The 21,158-nt window shown below is 54.0% G+C and overlaps 1 protein-coding gene and 1 long non-coding RNA gene across 4 annotated transcripts in view; one reads left to right on the plus strand and one right to left on the minus strand.

The window, feature by feature from the left end:
- Nucleotides 1-3,768: 3,768 nt before the first annotated feature.
- On the minus strand, nt 3,769-15,666 carry LOC141569140 (uncharacterized). Its single transcript, XR_012492557.1, has 3 exons — nt 15,410-15,666; nt 14,702-14,855; nt 3,769-4,841 (listed from the first exon to the last, which is right to left on the minus strand). It is a non-coding gene; the product is annotated as an uncharacterized LOC141569140 (long non-coding RNA).
- The window catches only part of TMEM132B (transmembrane protein 132B), a 269,744-nt gene continuing 262,232 nt past the window's right edge, over nt 13,647-21,158 (plus strand). For 2 of the 3 annotated variants that reach the window (XM_019748802.2, XM_074321105.1), the window contains exon 1: nt 13,647-14,121. In XM_019748802.2, the coding sequence (XP_019604361.2) occupies nt 14,055-14,121 (67 nt within the window). In that variant the 5' untranslated portion in view covers nt 13,647-14,054. The remainder of the gene's footprint in view (nt 14,122-21,158) is intronic. The other variant, XM_074321106.1, reaches the window with a different exon arrangement.

Consider the following 21,158-nt stretch of genomic DNA (forward strand, 5'->3'; position numbering starts at 1 on the left):
GTTTGTCTTTTAAAATGACCAGTGGACATTTATTGTGTGAGGTTTCTATGAAACTGCTTGTGCGGTTTCTTGTGAAGATGATTACAGGGGGAATTCCCCACACGTAGAAAGGGCGATTCAGGTGACAGGTGCCTAATTCCCTCTTTCTACTACTCACATTTATTTCTGTTTTGAGCCCCGATCCCTCTGTGGTTTCCGGAACTCTCCGGCAGTCTGGGGATGCACTGCCTGCTCCCCAGGACTGCTCCTGACAAATGCAGTCCCAGTGCCGTGAGGCGGAGTATGCCTTCTGCAGGTCAGCGCGGCCCACACCACTCCCCATGGCCTCCCCTGCCTGCTTCACTCATTCATCTTACTTAGCTGGTTCCCTGGCACATTTGAGTTTATGATCCCAGAGCCAAAGAGCTGGGGGTTTGGAAGACAATAGGCTGACGCTTAACGGCTTCTGTATCCGCTTTCATGGAAGTCACCTCCCACCCTGAGAGAACAAGCACAGGGTTTGTCATCTGCTCGGCGGGGGTGGGGGGAGGGTAAAATGAGTGCGTAATACGATCCAGTCTCCTATGGATGCAGTGGCTTCTCACGGCCCCAAATGCAGGACATACAGCTGGCCTCCTGAGACCTGCTTTCTCTGCCACTCTTGCTGGGCCGACTCGTTTCTCGCCTCTGTCCCTCTCTGTTTTCCCTTTCCTTGCAGTCAATCCCTTGGGCAGAGGCCATTGCTGCACTTCCTTTGTTGCAAAATGAGTTCCCAAGCAACACTGTTGCACGCTTCCCCTCTATTTATTCCCAGGAACACTGGGACTGTTCATCTCTGACAAAGGTCCTTGCAGACCCAGGTGTTCTGACCACTGGTACATCCTGCCGCCCCTCGTGGAAGATGAGCTTCTACCATCTCTGGTGGCTGACTGCTGTCACTGCCTTGTGCTCTGGGGTCCCACTCATTGAAATCAGGGACCCCGTCACCACTGTACTCTTCAACACCTTAGCAAACGAAGTGTCTTCTGGGCTTTCTCTGGGGATGGAGGTATGCAGGTCGCCATCGTAAATCCTTTCTATCATTCCAACCCCCTAAGCTTTTGGAGTCTCCCCTCCACATCCTGTCAGGGCAGTGCTGGCATCTTACCTCATTCAGTGTCTGCCACCATTGGGTCCTAGTTCCGTCAACCTACCAACTAAGCTTTGAGGTTCCAGAAGCTACCGCATTATGCCCCAAATCTCTAGTTAGTGCCCCCAGGTCAGTGACTCCCGCCTTATCTGGGTCCTGTACTTCCTGCCTTGGTCTGACACCGCCGCGTGCTCCCAAGGCTGCTGCCAATGTATTGACAAAATCTTGCAATTCTTTTGGTGTGTGAGATGTTTCATCCTAGACTGTAGTGTGTACCTGACCCATGGGCATTCTAAGAGTCCAGTTATGGGTCTAAGCACTGATAGGGAGGAATTGTGGTGGGTTGTAAGGAGAACGGCTCCCCCTGCAAGGCACCTGTCCCAGGTGAGTTTTCTGCACAGTTTTCAGGAAAAGGATAGTCTCCTTAGCCACAACAGAGCAAGCTACTTCCTTTGGGCGGGGAGATTCAGAGTAACAAGGGGATCTGAGGTTCTCGGTTTCATCTGAGTGCCTCCCACCCCACCCCCAGGTGTCCCCGAGCCAGGTCTCAGAGTCCCATTCTGAGCTTTGTGGCTGCAGTAAAGAAAGACTTTTCTGTAAGGCCATCACCTCAGGGAATGGAATGTGAACAAGGAACGTTCAACATAAAGAATTATGAACTAGTAAGAGGTGGCAAGTTAGTAAAGGGGTTAAAGGAGACTCTGGGGGCCCAGAGGCAGCTGAGGGAAAGAGGACAATGAAGGGACTTCAGGCCTGGAAGAGTCCCTCCCTCGTCCCCTAGGCTGAGAGGCAGACATCTTGGAAGAAGGGAAAATGACCACGAGAACAGGCAGTCAGCTGAAGCGGAGAAACGTGTCAGGAGGTGAGGCTGCAGCTGGTCTGCAAATACCGTCCGTCCGCCACTGCCACTGCGAGTGCGGGAGCAGCTGTCACTGCTCTCTGGGACCAGCCCACCCGCTGGGGATGCTTGGCAAGTCACTGCACCTCTCTGAGTCTCAGATTCTTCACCTGTCAAATGGGGAAGCTCAAGTTTGCTCGTCCACACTTCAGGGGTATTGTGATGGTGATGAGATTATGGATATGAAATTGCTCTGACAGAAGACAGAACTTTGGAGCCATTCAGCTGGCACATTGGTCAGAAATGATTTTTGCTCACAGGTACCAGGAAACCTCACTATCGTGGCTTGGTTAGGATTTACTTTTCTCATAGATCAAGAATTCTGGAGGTGGTTATCGTTGGTTATTGTTGATGATCGAGCTGCTCAATGATGGAAGGGCCAAACATCTCTCCTCATGGTGACAACGTGATTGCTGCCAGTCCAGCCATCACGGCCACATTTAAAGCAGGAAGAAGGGCTAGGGCCTGGTCAGGCCCCTCTGTTCCCGTTTCTGGTAGACAAAGGCCATCCTGGGCTCTCTCTCGCCCTCTTCCATTTCATCTCACAGGACAGAAGTGGGTCCGCAGGAGAGTCTCAGCAGACGTGCAGGTAGCTTTCCTACCTCTGTAGAACGAGGAGGCCTGGGAGGAAGTGAGGATGGGGGCTGGATTAGCCATTCCACACACTAGCTAACGGTGTTTGGAATGGCTGGTAGGTAGGTTCTAAACGGCACAAACTGAAATTCTCGTGCCACGGAGGGGAAAGAGCCACGGAAGGACTTGATTCCCACTCTTGTGGTTTCTGCTTCTTCATGAGGCCCGGCTGCATCTGAATAGCTCACATTTTACTTCGGAGGTGGAATTATATTAAAAATCAGATGCTTGTCATTATGCAAATGGCTGTCTCGCTATAGCTTAAGATTTTCATTTTTCTATGAATTATTCCTTTCTTACTGTCCCCCCCCCCCGCCTCTTGGAAGAAGTAAAAAAAACACTGACTGATCAGAGGAATTTTCCAATCACTGTGAACGGATGTTTATTGACTGTCTTCCATGTGCGGGGAGCTGTCCTAGGCTCTGGGGAATAAGGATGCAAGAGGAAGTCTTTGCAGCCTTGGAGCTTAAAGTCCAGGGGAGGAGATAAGCAACAAGTAAATCGATAAGTCATATAACGTATGACATGCCATGAAGAGACTAGAACATGGTGAGGAAATAAAGAGAGGAGGGCTTCTGTGGATAGGGTGGTCGGCAAACGTCTCTGAAGAGGTGCTATTTCAGGAGAAACTTGCAAGATGAGAAGAGGCCAGGCATGCAATGATGATCTGGGGAAAAGATGTTCCAGGCAGATGGAACCGCATGTGCAAAGGCCCTGAGGTGGGGACAAGCTTGGTGTGTTTGAGGAAGACAAGGAAGGCCTGATGGCTGCCTCACGAGGAGCCAGGAAGAGAGCGGCAGGAGACAAGGCTGCAGGGGGCAGGCTGAGTCACACAGGGCTTTGGAGAGGTCGTTTGGCTCAAGTTCTGACTGGTGGGAGTTGGTTTGCCGGCATGGAACTCACTGGCTGGAAGAAGTGGGCCGCCGAAGCTTAGCCCGGCGCCTGGTCCACAGGCTCAGCTTTCAGGGACCAGCATTATCTCCATCTGACATGACCTTGTTTGTTTCCTTGCCCACTATTTTCCTAATTTGAATATCAACCCCATTCAGGAAGGAACCTTATCCATTTTGCCCATGGCTATGTCTCCAGCCCCTAATAGGGACCGGCACATAGTAGGTGCGCAAAAATATTTAACGAGTGTGTTCTAGTTTTCTATTGCTGCATAATAGATGACCCCAAATGTAGCAGCTTGAAACAACACCCACTCCTTAGCTCAGAGTTTTGTAGGTCAGGGGCCCATGCACGTGTCTCACAGGCTGAAATCAAGATGTCAGGCAGGCCCTGTTCTTGTCTGGGATGTGGGACCCACCTCCAAGCTTGCGTGGTTGTGGTGGCCATAGGACTGAGGTCCCATTCCTGGGTGACTCTTAGCTGGGCTGCTCTGAGCTAGAGATCAGCCATATTCCTTCTCAGGTGGGCCCCTCCAGTTTCCAGGCCAGCCATGGAGAAGCTCTCTAGCTTCAAATATCCGACTTCGGGGAGAGCCCAGTCTTTTTTAAGGAGTCACCTTAATAATCTCCCTGTCTTAAATAAAGTCAACTGTGCCGTGTCACATAACCTAGTCACAGGAGTAAAAGCTGTCACCGTCTCAGTCTTAGGGGCAATACGGGGCATCTCAGGCCATCCGAGAATTCTGCCTGCCAAAGAAGGCACAAATGAATCAGCTCTCGCTCCCATCCTCTTCCTCCTCATCGGAAGCCATCTTCCTGCCCCTGCCAGCACAGCCACATCCGCTGTGGGCAGCGACAGATTTTGTTTTCTGATTGCTGGGAGCTAGCTGCTTCTAGCCACGGAGTCTGCAAAGCCCTCAGTCTGGACTATGGGTCTCCATTGGTGCCTTTTTAATGGTGGCACCGTGCAACCCCAGGGCCTTTGCATTTCCTGTTCCCACTGCCGGAAAGCCTCTCCCCTCAGCACTTGTGTTTCATTCCCTCATACTATTTGCTCAAATGTCACCTTTTCAGTGAAGACTTTTCGGACTCCCCTTTTTCTCCAAAACATACTTTTTTGCTTGTTTTACTTCTCTTCTTTGCACTTATTTTCATCTGACCTGCTGTATATTTTGCCCATTTATTTGGTTTATAGTCTTTTTTCCTGCAGTAGAATGGCAGCTTCCCACAAGCTGGGAATTTGGTCTGATTCTTTGTCACATCCCCAGCACCTACAATGGTACCTGGCACATAGTAGGGGCTCAGTAAATACCTGTCCAAAGAATGAATGAATTTTAAGGAGGGCAGTTTTCACTTTACTTGTTTTTCCCTTTTCCCCTCCCTCCCTCCCTCCCTCCCTCCCTCCCTCCCTCCCTCCCTCCCTCCCTCTCTCCTTCCCTCTGTCTGTCTGCCTGCCCCCCCCTCTGTCTTTTTGGAAAAACCTGGAACAGGCAGAAGTCTGCCTTCCCCAGGCAGCCTCCTTATGTAATCAGGCCCTTCGTTCTGCAAGGAGCTGTCAGCACTGCTTCAAGCCGTTGCTTAGTGTTTACAGCCTCTCCTTTTAGCGGCATGAGCTCGCCTGAAGAGCCTTGGAGATTAGGTCTTGCTTCAACAGGGAGAGGGGGCTCCCGGCACAGTCCAAGGTGGCCCTGGGGGCTCACAGGACACCTGTGGGTGGCAGTGGCCATGCAGCCCTGACCCCAGTGTCAGCCCAGGGCCAGCATCATGAGCAGAGCGTACGCATCCTGGGATGGAAGGCGAGATCTGGTGTGTAAACCAGGGCTAGGAGAAGCTGTGTGTCCTTGAGTGCCCCAAAGTACCCATCATCTCCTGGGGATTCAGGCAACACAGTGTCTCCAACTCAGACTCACCCATGTTTCTGAAACCTGCAGGAGCCATCCGCAAGGGGCAGCATACGAACCGTGTCCGCAGGCTTGACAGGAGCTCTGCCCCCTGCCGGGGGGACCTCCCAGAGACGAAGGAAGGCCACCCGCCCTGTCCTCAAACCCCAAGCAGTCACGTGTGCCAAGGCTCCTTCCAGGGCCAGCTGATTTGAGGTCTGCAAACGCACCCTCGTTTGTTTTATTTATTCATTTTTCACACATATACTGTCTGGTTTGTGCAATTAATAAGAAGATTTCCATTTCAGGTTAGTTCATTATACATGACAAATGTGTAAATGTCAAGGAGATGGTGGCGGTGCAGTGGGGATGGTGTGGTTCCAAGGATGCTACGCCCGGAGGGACATCAACCCGCATTTAATAAACTTGGTGGCGCCCCCACCCGCAACAGGTGCTGGGGCTGCCTGGGGGCTGCCGCAGAGCTCAGCTCTCGGGCATCTTGAACACGCATGAATTTTCACGGCCGCGATGGAGTGGGTTTGCAGGCCCCTGCTTTCCCTGCCAATCAGTTTCTGTATGTGAGCGTCCATCGCACTCCTGATAGCCCAGGTGGTTATTGCCGTTCAAGTTCAACAGTGGGGGAGGAAGTTCAGCAGTTACAGCTGTAGGACCACACCCCAGGCGCCTGTCTGAGCGAGACTGCCCGGCCGTGGATGCCAGCCAGAGGAGAGCTGGAAGGTGGCTCTGCGTTTTGACATCGGGAATGGCTTTGAAAGAGATGGAGAAAGCAGTGTGGTGGCTCACAGAGGGCTTTGCGGACAGCTAGGTCTCGATTCAAACTCCAGCTCTGCCATTTGAAGGCTTTGGCGCAAATCGCTCTGTTTCCTTGTCTGTAAAACGGGGGTAAAATACCCCTTCCCATCATACTGGGAGGGTTAAATGGTTGGTGGGTCACATGGGAAGGTCTCAATAAACAGTAAGACAAAGCTGAGATGTTAAGGAGCTCCCGTCGCCGTCACGTCCGCTGACGATGGCCAGGAAGCGTAAGGACAGGACCTGGCCCACTCTCAGGCCACGTGGTTTGAGTAGGGCTGATCTCCCTCCCAGCTCCAGGGTTGGGCATGTGACTCAGGCCTGGCCAATTAGCATATTCATGTCCTTGGACTCAATGATTGGTCCAGGGATAAGCATATGACCTCACTGTGGCCAATGATATTCCTGGCCTGCCATTCTTCTGCTGACATAGAATCCTGAGGACACTGGGCTCCTGGAACCAGCCAAGCCTGAAACCATGCACACATTGATTACGGGAGCCAATAAACCCCTTTTGACTTAGGTTTTTGTCATTATAAAATATAACACTGTTCAGAGTCCTGGGGTTCCAGACCAGAAAAAGTCTCTCGGCCCTTTGTAGGCTAAATGCAATGATTTGACAAGCCAGTCAGCTCCAACTTGGATCCTCCAAGAGAGGAATGTGTAGGGTGACATCCAGCCAGCGCCTTCTCCATTGCCGTTTCCATAATTCCACCCCAGCCTGTCCTGCATTGACTCATTTCCTGTACTTCCTCAGAGCCATGGTGCTTTGCAAACCCTGAGAAGCTAATTAACATTAATCCTGGTGTGGCACCTAAAAGCTCTCTCATTTCCCCAAGGAAACTCTCCTCAACAAAGAAGAGAATAAATATAATTTGCCAGAGAACTGCAAAATGCTTCAATGTGCACACAAGCATGTGTGGTCAAGAGAAAGCGCTATCAGAGGGGGATACGCCCACCCACTTTCCTGACAACAGCACAGTATCGTCCCTCCACCCAGGTCTCCTGAAAGGGTGGTAGATTAAACCATTATGACAGGAAGTGATAGTCACATGACAACTAGTGACGGTTGCACGACATTTCTAAATTTCATGGTGACCACCTCCTTGATATTTACAAATTCGTCATGTATAATGAACTAACCTGAAGGGGAGATCTTTTATTAATTGCACGAACCAGAGAGCATATTAAAAATGAATCAAAACAAACAAGGTTGCGTTTGCGGACCTCGAATCAAGAGCAAACGGGCACTGCCAGGCATTCATGGGGGTCTGAATCGGTACAACTTTTCCAAGAGGCACTTGTGAAAATCCCGGGATGGCACATGCTTTCACCCGACAATTCATTTTTAGGAACATATGCCGAAGAACTAATCACGCACACAGAAAAGTGTGCAGGAACACGACTGTTGCTTTTTAACAGTGGAAAATTGTAAATGACCTCAAATGTTCAGCAACTGAAAACTGGTTAGACACATTATGGCACTTGCAGCAGTAGGGCTGTTTATACATTAAAACTGTCCTGTAGAAACATTTAAATGGCATGAAAAGATATGCATAATATATAATCAAGTGCAAAGAGCAAGTTAAAACAATACACATCAGGTGAGCCCATTTGTAATAAATTATATGTAGAATGTGCCTAGAGAAGAGGCTGGGAAATACAATAAAATATGAGAAGTGGTTATCTCTGAAAGGTGGGTCGGTGGGGTGATGTTTTTTCAATATTTGTATCTTTGAGGATTTACCAGAAGCACATAATTTGATAAATAATTTAACCCTCACCAAGTCAGTATAAAGGAAACATGCTCTTCTGTATTTTTCTCAATATGTACCATAGTCCGTTTGGGCATTTCCTGTACCTGCCTGTGTCACTGAGGCTGCTTTTGGCTGCAAATATGTCCGAATAGCAGTGCTTAAACCATCCAGTTCATCACCCCAGTGAGTGGGAAATCTGCAGGCAGCACTTATGGGGCTGACATCATGGCCCAAGGTTGTCAGGAGCTCTTGGTCTTCCGGCTCTGCCATCCGTATTCAGTGGTGGGCACTGCGGTGCCTCATGGTCGTAAGGGGCTGCCAGAGCCCTCCTGTCACACCTTCACTCTATAAGATGCCAAGAAGGGGGTGCGGGATGCAGGGTGGGGGTGGGGGTGGGGCGGAAGGGCCCTTTGCCTCTCATCTCCGAGGAGGACAATCTTCCCACAACTCCCCTTTGCATCTCATTGGTCAGAACTGGGTCACATGCCTTGTCCCCTGGCAGGAGGGAATGTGATTGTCTGAGACGTATCAGGATTCACCCCCCTGCCCTCATGCCTGGGAACATTGCCACTCAAACCAATTGGAGGCCTGTTGGGAAGGAAGATAGGGCTGTGTAGAGTTTCTGGGGATCCTGGGTTGTGCTGAGGCAATGGTGGGCGGGGGAGGAATAACCCATCCATCTTGGTGGCTATCAGACCCTGGAGTCAGACTGCCGGCGGTCAAATCCAATTCTGCTGCTCACTGGCCAGCTGTGTGATGTGGGTAAATTGTATAATCTCTGTGCCTCAGTCTTCTGCATCATTAAACAAACGGATGGTTGTGAGGACTAACTGAATCAAAACGTGTAAACCCCAAAGAATCGAAAGCAGGTGTTCCAACAAAAACTTACACTCAAGTGTTTATAGCAACACTATTCATAGTAGCCAGAAGATGGAAACAATCCAGATACCCAATAACAGGAGGACGGATAAGCCAATGTGTCACATCCATGCTGTGGGATATTATTCTGCTACAAAAAGGAATAAAGTGCTGATTCATAGTACAATGTGGAAAGAGCTCAAAAACAGTAAGTGCAAGAAACCAGACACAAAAGATCACGTACTGCATGAAATGTCCAGAATAGGTAAATACAGACAAAGTAGGTTGCTGGTTGCCAGGCACTAGGGGAGTGGGGAGTAGCTGGGTGCAGGGTTTGGGGTGATGAAAACGTTCTGGAACTGGCTCGCGCTGATGCTTGCACAGCGTTGTACTAAATGCCACCGAATCGTACACTTTAAAATGGCAACTTTTATGTTATATGTGTTTTACCACAATAAAAAACAGGTAAAGCGCTTAGAGCAGTGTGTGCCTGGCGTGGGTTATATGCGACTTCATTACTCATTACTGGTCTTTGTTCTGCGCTCGCACATTTTAAACGTGCTCCCAAGTTCCACCCCTTTGCTGCCTTCACTCCAGGCTGCTTTCTCACGCCCCGCCCTTGACCCGTGGGCATCCGAGGCCCTGCTGGAAAGCTACAGGGGGGCTGTTTTCAGTGTTTTTCACTTAAACATACCAGGAAGCCATTCTTCACTGGGGTCTCCCCACCCACTGGAGCTCTACCTGAAGGGGACTCCAACCCCTTCTGTTCTCAATTTTCACAGGCTTATCAGGGCTTCTGACACCTCCCCAGGGCTCAGCCCTTAATCTCTTGTCCAACCCTGAGTTTCATTCATTCATTCATTCATTCATTCATTCATTCATTCATTCATTCAAACCACGGTTTACTGAACATTTCCCTTCTGCCCAGCTGCTTGATGAACAAGACGGGCTGACATTCCACTGGAGGAGACCGGCAGAAGTGACGCTCTGAGGGTACATGTCATGGCTGGTAATGACAGCTAGCAGTTCTGCAGAAAAATAAAGTAGGGAAAAGGGACAGAGAGAGATATGGGATACTCGAGGCCCGGGGCCCCCAGAATGGTTGCCGGAAAGGAGGCACTTCCTTCCATCAATGGTCCAGGTATCCAGGTGTGCCCTAAACCGTATCATTTTTTATCTCCTCCATAAAGTGATCCCAGTTGCTGTTCTGAGAGCGTCCCCGCCCCCACCGTTCACGTAGCGGTTGGGGACGTGATCTGAGTTGGTTCTGTTCCCCGGTGAGAATGCCTGCGGCTATTTCAGCTAAACACGAGTATTTGCAATGCGACACGAAAACAGTCTATCTTGGCAAAGAACGTCTTCAGTGGTGGATCACCATGGGGGTCGCTGCCTGCGTGAGGGAAATGTTGGCGGTGCAAAGGATAAAGGGTCTTTTAAAGCCTCTGCGAGTTGGGAGAGGTGGGGAAATCTCTGCCTAGTCCCCACCTTGCGCCCCCATCCCACTTCCCCACCTACAGTCTTCCTTCTGCTGCTCAGGCCGGGCCCGCAGTGCCAGCGACAGCCACGAGATGGCAGTGTCGCTCTACGCTTGTAGCCCGGCGGGCGCGTGGGCAGAGCTGCAGCAGAAGGGGCGGGGCGGGGGAGGGGCAGCGATGTGGGCAGCTGCTGGTGGGTGGGGCGTGGCGGGGCCTCGGGGAGTCTAGCGCTGAGTAGAGGGCTCTGGACCCGGGGCGAGGACCTGGATCTGCCTCCCCACACTTACAGAACCTGGAGCAGGACCATTCCTGGACACAGTTACCCCGTCTGTACATAGGAAGAGATTTTGGGCTGTGGAATTCTTGTGACCCTGCCCCAGCCTACCAGAGCAGCAGGCTGGGAGTGAGATTCTGGGTTCGCTGGGTGGGGGCACAGGGTGGAAATGAGAGGATGACTCTGCCCAGCCCCCCAGATTTCCTAGGTCACTGCTGCCAGTGACTCCCTGCCCCCTTCTCTGAGCCCTTCATGATCAGGGAAGGCCTTTTTTCTGCTGAGAATAGCGCCAGAAATACCCCATTACATAGTCTCAGCGTCCTGGTTAATATGCAGAAATCTTTATCCAACCCCGGGACAGGCTGAGGCAGAGCTGCAATTCTCATGTCTGCTCACCATGAGCTCAGAGAGGGTTAGGTGCTTGTCCAGAGTCACACAGCTGGGAGATGGAAAAACCACTCTCAGTACCAGATCCCTCTGCTCAGCCTCTGGTTCAACCACCGTCAACATCACCAGTCCCGGGGGCGGAAGCGGGTCTGCCTACTTCAGTTCTCACGGCAACACTTAGATCAATACCTGCACAGGCCTAGAGGGAGTGTGTGTGGGGTCTATTTTAGATGGCGGGGTCTGGAAGGCTTCTCTGAGGAGGTGACATTTGAGCTGCGAGCTGAAGGGAGAGGGAGCCAGCCATAGGAAGACCTGGGAAGGGTGTGCCAAGAAGAGGAAACTTCAAGTACAAAAGTGCCCAGGTGGGAACACAGAGGCTGGTAGGGCTGCAGTGCAGTGAGCCGGGGGCTTGCACAGGTACTCCCGACCCCAGCTCTGCCCTGGAGAAGCGGAGTGATTGTGAGGTGTGACAGAGTGATCCTGAGTGGGGGGGGGCGAGGGAGGAAGGCAAGTGCTGTCTGCCATCACACCTGACTCTGTGTGATCCTTGGCTTGGGGACTCGCTGCACTGGCTCACGCCCTCCCCATGCACCCCTACCAGAAAATGACTTCTTATCTTTGGTCACAGACCGCCAGCCCGCCCTGACCTGCTGCCTGGTCAAACATGGGGTACCTTGGCGTAAACACCCCAGGTCACTCTGACCACCTGCTCCCCTGCTGTGACATTCCGTCATGATTAGCTATATATACATTTCCCCCTTGTGAGATAGAGAACTCCCAAAGGGGCATGCGCACACACTCCATTCATTTTCCGTCCCACCATCACCCCACACAGGCCTGGCGCACAGTAGGTGCTCAACTCAGCAAATACTCATAAATGAGAGAGTGGGAAAGAGAAGAGGTGGCGGTGGCAGGATCCCAAGAGAGGCCTGACAGCGACTGGGGGCTCATCCTTCCAGCTGGGCAGATGGACACAGAGACGGGCCCTTTGCACAGCTATGCCAGACCCAAAGGGACCGCCCATTGTCCAGCCTGTTATGTGGCTCTCCATGAACCGCAGGCCTTGCCAGAGGTCCCAAAGGGGCCTAGGCCGAGGCTGGGTTCCTTGAAACGGAAGCGTGTTAGCTGCAGCAGGAAAATCCCTTTATGTTTCGCAATTAACCTGGGCTACAGACTCAGCGCCTGCCCCTAGCTCTTTCTTCTTTTATCTAAGAAGAGCTGAGTGCTACGTCTGCTAATGAGCTTGTCTGTACTAATGAAGCAGGTGCCCTGTCCCCCCCCCCCCATCCCCTTCGCCAGCTGGGAGGGGCGGAGGATTGTTCTGATGTGAGCTCTGGGCCTGCAGAGGAAAATCAAACACATAATAATAATGACCATAACGATGAGAATAATAATGTCGACAAGGGACTCCTTTAAATGAGCTCTTGCTTCATTGGTCAGGGGTTATCTGGGACACGGCAATGGCTTCCACGTCTCAGTTGGGGAAACTGAGGCTTGAGAGGTTAAAACAAGAGAGTGGCAGAGCAGGGATTCTCAGCCAAGACACCAGGAAGCAGAAGTCTCCCATATCTGTCTGTGCGTCACCCCACGCTGCCTTATTGACCGTTTCCAAAGAGTTTGACCCACTTTTTCATGGCAAACGGAGACACTGGAGCCAGTGGCTGGTTTGATGGGGGTTGGGGCTGAGCAAGGACTCCAACGCAGAGTGCCCCCCCCCAGCAGGCTCCCTGCTTCTCTAGCTGGGTGGGGCAACTTTCAAGGTTTCTGAGGACTGCTGGTGGAGCCCCCACGGGCGCCCAGCACGATCCATCCATTTTGCCACCCTGGTTGCCTTGCCCTGGTTATGGGGGTGGGGCGATCAGGGGGATCTAGGGCTTCTGGATAATAGGTACTGTGACCCCCGCTGAGGCTCTGCCCCTGGCTGGAAGAATCTGACCACCCGTCCCCCTCTCCACCTCCGGTATTCCCCGCGTGGTCACTGCCTGACCGGCTCTGGCCCGCGCCCCCTGTGCTGTCGGCGCACTCTTCCTGCCGGTGGGAAGTGGGAAGGTGCGTCCTGCCGCTCTGGTAAATAAGGGCTCTCGAGGATCCCTGCCTCTCGCCTGGGTAGACATCCCTAAGACGCCATCGATCTGTTTCAGGATCCATGACTGCGCCCAGCCAGCGCCCCACCTCACCCCCTGCCCCATCCTGTGCCCTGTGGAAACTCCTCAGGTACCCCCGACTCTCGGAGGCCACCCCTGCCATCCCCTCCCCCAAAGCACACCAAGCCATGCCAAACCTACCCTGGGACCTCTTGTCTGCGCTCAGCCTCGCGTCCCTACCCCCGCAGACACCTCCTCTCAAGACTTCGCTGCCTCAGTCCAAGGACCCCCGCCTTTGACCCTCAGCCCCCGACCTTGGGAACTCCCACCACATTACCCCGAGTACGCCCCATCCCATCTGCACCTTACCCGGTAGGTCACCCCTCTAGCGGCCCCTGTCCCCCTCGCCTTGACCACCCCCGCAGGTCTCCCCAGGCCTCTGCGGCCAGGCGCCCTCCCCCGAGGACGCCAAGGAGTGGCACGTCCCAGCGCCTATCGCGGGGCGGCCGCCAGCTGCCCGGCTCCGGCGGCGGCCCCTCCCCCGGCCTTCCCGCCCCGCCCTCCCCGGCCCTCCCTCCTCCCGGCTTTCGCTCGCTCGCTCCCCTGCTCCCTCGCTCGCTCGCTGGCTGGCTCGAGGGGCGGCCGGCAGCTGGCGCGGGCAGAGGCGGCGGCGCGACCGGGATGGGACGGGCGCGAGGGCGCAGGAGCCGCGGCGGCGGCGGCGGCGGCGGCCACGCAACTCCGGCCAAGTGCGGGGCCGCGGGTGAGGACACCGGGCGCTGAGCTCGGGCCCCCGCTCCGCTCCGGCCCGGCCGAGCCCGGGAGAGCGCGCAGCTCAGGAAGCGCCGCCCGCCTGCGTCCGGGAAGAGCGGCGCCGGGAGAGCGAGCCATGCCCGGCGCCCGAGTGTAGCCGCTCGGGCTGCTCCCGGGAGCCGCGGGCCGGGCCGGGCGCGCGACAGGAGCAGCCCCGCGCCGCGCCCACCGCGCGCAGAGGACCATGCCGCCCCCGGGCCGGGCGCCGCCGCTCGGGCTGCTGCTGGCGCTGACTGCGCTCCGGTGCCCAGGTAACGCGTTCGTGAGACCCCATCCCCGACCCCGGCCGCCGCGCAAAGTTGGCTCCGGCACCGGGCGGCCACCTCCTTCTTAAGTCCCTGGCAGATCGCCTCTCCCGAACTTGGACAGATCTGAGGAGACCCTGGGAACCCAGGGGTCCCTGGCACGTACCCCTTTACCCAGCGCAAGACCGCCCGCTTTCCTCCCCAGCGCCCCTGCGGATCCCTTCAGGGCGCGCGGGGGCAACAGACTCGAGGCGCTGAGCCTCTCGAGGCGGGTGGGGGCGCGCCTCCGGGAATCTAGCCCCCTCTCCGCCCCGCCTTGGGGCGCCATCCCCCAAGCCCTGGTTCTCGCGGGGTTTTGCTGTGGCAGGGCATCGGTGGACCCCCTCTTCGGTTTCCTGGTGCCCGCGGACCCAGGGCCGTGACTTCCCAGGACACCTGCGGGGCCCCAACCGTCAGGTCGTTTCTGTCTGCGCAGTCTGGCAGGTCCCCAGCCTTTCTGCACGCCCCGCGGCACTCTCCTGCTTTTACATCCTTTCCCCTCCAAGATGCCCCCTCCCCAAGTGGCCAAGGCGCAGCCTCTGCTCACCTCGTGAATCCCGGCTGCCCCAGCGCCCTGACCCCAAGGCGGCGAGACAGCCCCTGGCGCTCACGGCCTCCCGGAACGTGGCGATGCTCAGGGCCATTGCCGGGTACCAGGGAGCTGGTGCTCCTGCTGGCACCCGCGCGGCTGTCGCCAAAACCTAGTGAGTGGGAAAGGCAAAATAGTCAGGTGCTTTTCGTCTCCGCTGGAGTTAGGAAAGCGTTCTACCACCTTTTTGTGGCTACATGTTGGTTCTAGAGGAAGCTGATCCTAAAATGCCAATTCTTCCCCTCCCCCCACCCCCAAGCAGTGGAGAAAATCCTAAGGAACCGCCAGCAGTCACCAGTGACATTCATGTGCATTTGGAGTGCTCAGTTCTCCAGACCTCTTAAAATCAGGACCTGTGGTTTAGGAGCAGGTAGCTTTGGCTTTAGAGATTTTCTTCTCATTTTCGTAACAAACCAACCACACAGACACTCTGAATGCAGTAGAAAAATACAACTTTAACTTTTCAGCTTTCAGTGTCTCAGAACCTTGTATGCTAACTTAATGCGTGATGTACTTGCATGGAGAAAGTAAATGCTGTCTTCCTTTGAGATGCCCTCATGTGACCCAAACGATTTAATAAAACCTTAGACTCCGAGAAAACCTTCTGTCAGAGATATCCATCGGCATTCAGCTTTGGCTCCGTCTGGAGAATGGTGTCGGGCTTACCGTGTGGCTGAATCTTCAATCTGCTGGGTGAATAAACAGCTCTGATAGCTGTGTTCCCCCTCCACGTTCCTCTGTGGTACATTAGAGGGGCTGTTGCTGGGGTCCAGGCTGTTTCCTTTTAGCTGCAGCTCTGCGACCTGTTCCCAAAAATGCACAGTCCCTCGGACTTGAAAATTGCAGTTTTCTCTCTATTTTGTGTCTCCACGGGGGTCAGCGTTTGCCTGTTTGCCTGGATGTGCTCATAAGCGAATGTTGGATTTCTCAGGGACGTTGCCTGCCTGATGCTTTGTGGGAGAACATGGTGACCCCCCACCCCCACAGCCTCCCCGAGCAATGGGAGAGCTTGTGCCTGGCTCTGGGAGGCCTGGCTCTGGGAGGGAAGGTGTGCCAACCCTGAAACCTGCGGCTGCCCTGCTCCTGGCCATGCCGCCCTGTTGGGCAGCTCGTGTGCACAGCCCCCATGCCATCGCCAGGTCCTTGGAAGCACATGTCTGTCTTACCCCAGTCCCCATCAGGGACATAAAGAGACAGTTTGATAACTCTATATTTAGCACCCGTTGGGAGAGCTGGAAAAAAACAAGGCTGAAATTCCTGAAAGATACTTAGCTGCCTACTGTTGGTTGCAAGGTTTGCAGGAATTAACTGAGGCTTCCTTCAGAGCTGGTTGGATTTGGGGGATAATTTCTGGCATGATTTGCTGACCACATTTGGCCGAGGCTCTGGACATGCTAAGAGGCGAGGAAGGACCCACACTCTGCCATCACACCCAGGGACTGTCTGCCTGTGCCCCTCCCCCCTCCTGCGTGGGTAGCTGCCATGGTAAAGAGTGTGGTGGGTGTACTTCTTTCAGCCTTGCAAGCGCTTAAACATATGGAACTGTACTTGGTAAGAGTCAGCAGAAATCCCTCAGTTTAGCGACTAGGGGCCCCCATTATTCAAGCCACTTTTGTGCCTGCAATGGCTTTGCAAATTAGCGGTGCTGTTACAGTCCCTGCTGGGAAAAGGGACGAGCCTTGCATCATTGACCCATTATGCTCGGGGGTCTATAAAATCACAGTGGGTGGAGAACCCCTGACAGAGGGGCCTTGTGAGTGGCACAGCCTGCCAGTGGGGTGGGGGGCTTCAAGGAGGAGAGGCTCTTAGCCTGGCACCTTGGCATGGGGTATATTTCTCATTTCAATAGCGATTGGGGGGGGGGTTGCCTGTGTGTGGTGTTGCTCTTTAGAGAGGTGGCGGGGGCAGTGGTATGCAAATGCTGTCGCTCCCCCTGAGTGATTTAATGGCTGTATGGTGGAAGTTCCCAGAGTAAATCATTTTATCGCCTCTGCCCCCCTTCCCCCGGATGCAGGGAACTTGGGGGGCGTGGGGCTTCTGCATGAGCTGCGATGCTTGGAGCCAACAATGAGTGTGGCAGCTGCCTTGATCCAAGGGAGCAAAAGAAACCCCTCGTTTGTTGGCGTGGAGTCTGGGCGGGTGGCCTCTGGGCCCACAAAGCCCTTCCAAGGACCTTATTCCGCGATGAGCCCCTGCTCCTTTCTGCTCTGCTGGCTCTCAAAGTGAACAAGATGGAAAAGGTCCATTTCCCTGGGAAGCTATGGGGTTCAGCGAGTGCGTCGCCTCCCATCATCATGGAGAGATGCAGGCACCCTGGCACCACAGGCAGCCTTCCAGGGGACAGTGATGCCTCCACCTGGTCCCAGAGTGAACGAGTGGGCTTTGGGAGCAAAAACGTGTCTTAGAGCATCTCCTCCATCAGCCCCCATTGCAGACGGGACAAAGAAGACCCAGGCCAGGGCAGTGACTTGCTCAGGGTCACACAGTGAGTTGGTGTCAGATCAGGGCTCATGGCTCACACACTTTCTCTTTTTTTTTTTAAAAAAAAACTCCTCACCCAGGACATTGTCAGCCTACACAGGGGACCCTTCCTGGTAGAGGAAGTTCTCCTGTATGGTCCTTGAGGGCACTGTGACTCCATTTACGGAGCCCAAGTTCACTAGAATGACAGCCACTTGTGGCCAAAATACCAAATGTCAATCCAGGAAGACAGGCAGCCAATCGTCACCATGAGGAGGATGATGATGGGCTGATGATGGACGCAGGCTCTTCTGAAGTCTCTCCCAGTATTTTGGGCACCATCCCTGAGCACGAAGCAACACTCACCCCCCTGGCGGGTGGATGCTCTCACTGCCCCTAGTTTTCCGGGGAGGCTGTTGAGGTCCGCAGCTGCTAAGTGACGTGCATGAGTCCAGTGTCAGAATCCCAGCCCAGGGGCTGGGCTGTGCGTGGAATGTGTGCAGAGGCTTCTGGACAAGCCACACGCACATTCTGAGGTGGTGGGTGGTGATTGGGTCCCCATGTGCCGGCCTTTGAGGGAACTTTTACTTTGTTTCTGCCCTCTTCCCTTCCCTTCCCTTCCCTTCCCTTCCCTTCCCTTCCCTTCCCTTCCCTTCCCTTCCCTTCTTTTCTCTTCCTTTCCCTTCCCTTCTCTCTCTCTCTCTCTCTCTCTCTCTCTCTCTCCAACTAATACATCTATTAATGTAAACTGAGGTTTAGAGCCATAGAAATCAAACGGTTTGGAGTCAGCTCTGCAGGCAACTAGGGATCCTTCAAATTCTGTGCCCTCAAGGGAATAGACGGTTCCATCAAAGGACAAGCTCTGAGCAGACAGACATCCCCTCCATTTCCTCTGGCCTCTGGCTGGTTCTTCCATGTCAGGGTACCTCAGGCTCAGAGACAGGGTACCTCTGGCCCAGCTCTAGAGCTGACTGAGTGGTCCACGCCCAATGCACACAGACTTTATTCCATTGAGTCCTTGGCAGCCCCAGTAAGGACTTGTATGTGCCCCATTTTGCAGATGAGGAACCTGAGGCCCAGACAGGTGCCGTGACTTGTGTGGGGTTGGTCACATAGCCATAAAGCACGGGGACACGGATGTGAAACCACGGTGTGTCATCTTAGAGTCCGTGCTCTTAACCATGACCTTCTCGATGTCCCCGGGCAGTCACGTTGGTGGCTCAGTGTATTGGACTTGAGACCAATTTGGGCCCAGAGAGTTCAGGGACATGTCTCGAGTTGAGGGCAGAGTTGGGTCTGTTTTAAAAACCCATTTTGGGGAATTTGGGGCCCTCTGACGTCAGCCGCCTCAGTCACGAGCCCTGGGTGCATGGCAGGGAGAGGCTTGGCATTTTGGGAAACTGAGCCAGCATGGACGGCCAGGGAAGCGCGGCCGCGGCCTCTGGGCCATGTCTGGCCTGCACACATCTCTCGTCAGTTGCCAACCTTTAAAGACTAGGAGAGGTCAGTATCAGGACGCAGACACCTGGCTTCTCTCAACAAGTGGGGAGACCTCGTCTAGGCCCCTGAGCTCTGTGAGACTCAGTTGGCCCCTGTGGAGACGGGAGCCTGTCTTCACCCATGCTGCTGTAACAGAATACCACATACGGGGTGGCGGAAACAAACAGCAGACTTTTATTTCTCTCAGTTCTAGAGACTGGGAAGTCCAAGACCACGGTGCTGGCAGGGTCACATTTTGGTGAGACCCCAAGTGTCCTTGTGTCCTCACGTGACAGGATGCGCGAGGGGGCTCTAATGAGACCTAAATGACCAAAAAGCGCCAACACAGAGAAGCGCGTTCCAGGCAGCAGGAGCGTGAATCCTTGCAAGGTGCTTTGCACAGTGCCGGGCACACAGCAAGTGCTCAAGCGATGCCAGCTCGCTCACTCAGTCACCCACTCATTTATTCATTCAACAAACCTATGTTAATCAGTGCTAAATACTGGGCACACAGCAGGGAACACACGCGACATATTCCTTATCCTGAGGAGCTGTCATTTCTGGCAGAACGAGGCAATAATAAAACAATGGACAAACAAATACATAGTTTAATGTTAGGCGGTGACAGGCACCACAGACAGAAGTAAAGGAGTGTCCCTCGTTGTCACTTTTATGCTCCATCCAGGCGCTCAGGTTTTGTCTTCCCACTCAGTGCGGGATGGGCCCTGATGACCACTCTGCCAGGCTCCAGGAGAGGAAGGAGCCGAGGTCCCTTGGAGTTGGATTCCAACGTTTCCTCTTGCCCACAGCTCCAGGGTACGCAGTCGGGGGGCTCTGGACTCCCTTCCCTGACACCTGACTCCTTCACTGATCAATACCCTCGCCTTACGCTTCGGCCCCAAAATAGTTACATAAAAAAATCAATCGAGTCCAATTTGATTTGCTGTATTTTATTACTTAGGGTGATGGAGTCTCTAGAATTGCTCAGTGCTTCTGAGCCCGACTGTTTTGCGGGTGTTAACCTAAATTAACCCATTGGGGGACCTAACTCGTCATGGCTGCCTAGGAAGGGTGACTCAGTAAATAACACGTCCCTCATATCTGCTTTGTGCTCGGAATGCCTCCCAGCGGGGCTCTTCAGGCACCAGAGCAAATGGACACAAAAATACTGCTGCTGCTGCAGGCAGCGCTCAGGACCGCTGGGTCTGCCTGTTCTCCGGGCTCTCGGCATCCGAGGCTCCCTTTGTTTGTCCGGGTCTCTCCGTGTTGTGTGCTGTTGACGTATTTATATCCTTGCCTTGGTATTTCCCCCCTCTGCTGTTATGCCATCTGCTGCTACACACTACTGGCTTTCCTGGGCAGCTGAGGGGCCAGGTTAGCAGGGCCCAGGGCAGCAGGGCTGAGGACGCTGTGGGAAAAGAGGCTGGACGGGAGGGAGGAAGGAGGGGCCCTGTTCTCCCAGAGTCGGCTCCAGGTAGCAAGATGGGGTGGGGGAGTGGAAGGGGGGCCTTAGTATGGATGACAAATGTCGTTCTGCCAAAAAGTTGCTTCCAGGATGGCAGGGAATCGGGACTTTTCCAGGTCAGTGGAGAGCCTCTGGCCACCCTTGGGTCATATCTGTCCCACACGTGTTTCTTGTTAGGTGCCGGCAATTTTAAAAGGGGGAGATGTCTGTATCCAGGTTTCTGGCTTCTCTCAAGAAATTGGGAGATCTGGGAGCACTGGTCTAGCCCCTTGAGCTCTCTGGGACTCAGTTTCCCCATCTGTAAATCAGGCCTTGAATTTGCGCCCTGGTGACCTTCTTCCTTGAAACCCCACCCCAACCCGCCTCGTTTCTTCATGCCTGCCTTTGTTCACGCTGTCATTTTTGTTGGCACCTATCCTGTGACAGGCACTGGACAGGAGCTGACAATACAGCAAGGACTAGACAGCAAACGTCCCTGTCCTCGCGGGATTACCAACAAGGTGGAGAGAGGCAGCTACTGAACTAAATCAGGAGCTAAAGGGTTTGTTGAGTGGTAGTAAGTGCCTCAGAGAAACGTGAGGCGGGGAGCAGAGTGAGAGCGCTGGGGAGGGTGTTTGGCAATTTTAAGTAGCAGGCTCATGAAGGTGACATTTGAGCAGAGACCTAAGGAGGTGAGGGAGTGAGCCAGGTGGCTCTCTTGGGGAACAGTGTCCCAGGCAGAGGGAACAGCCAGTGCAAAGGCCCTGAGGTGGAGTGTGCTTGGCAGGTTCAAGGACACAAAGGAGGCCTGTGAAGGCTGGACTGAGTGAGTGAGGGGAGAGCAGGAGATGAGGGGACAGGGACCAGAGCCTGGTGAGGACTGTGGCTTTTACCCTGATTCACAGGAGTGGAAGCTGGGAGACCCGTGAGGGGCTACTGCAGTGGTCCAGGCGAGCGATGATGGTGGTGTGGGCCACAGTGTGACTAGAGGACGTGAGAAGGGGTGACATGGGAGTGTAGTTTGAAAGTGGA

The sequence above is a fragment of the Rhinolophus sinicus genome, linkage group LG16 (genome assembly GCF_036562045.2).
Source record: "Rhinolophus sinicus isolate RSC01 linkage group LG16, ASM3656204v1, whole genome shotgun sequence".
NCBI classification, from domain to species: Eukaryota; Metazoa; Chordata; class Mammalia; order Chiroptera; family Rhinolophidae; genus Rhinolophus; species Rhinolophus sinicus.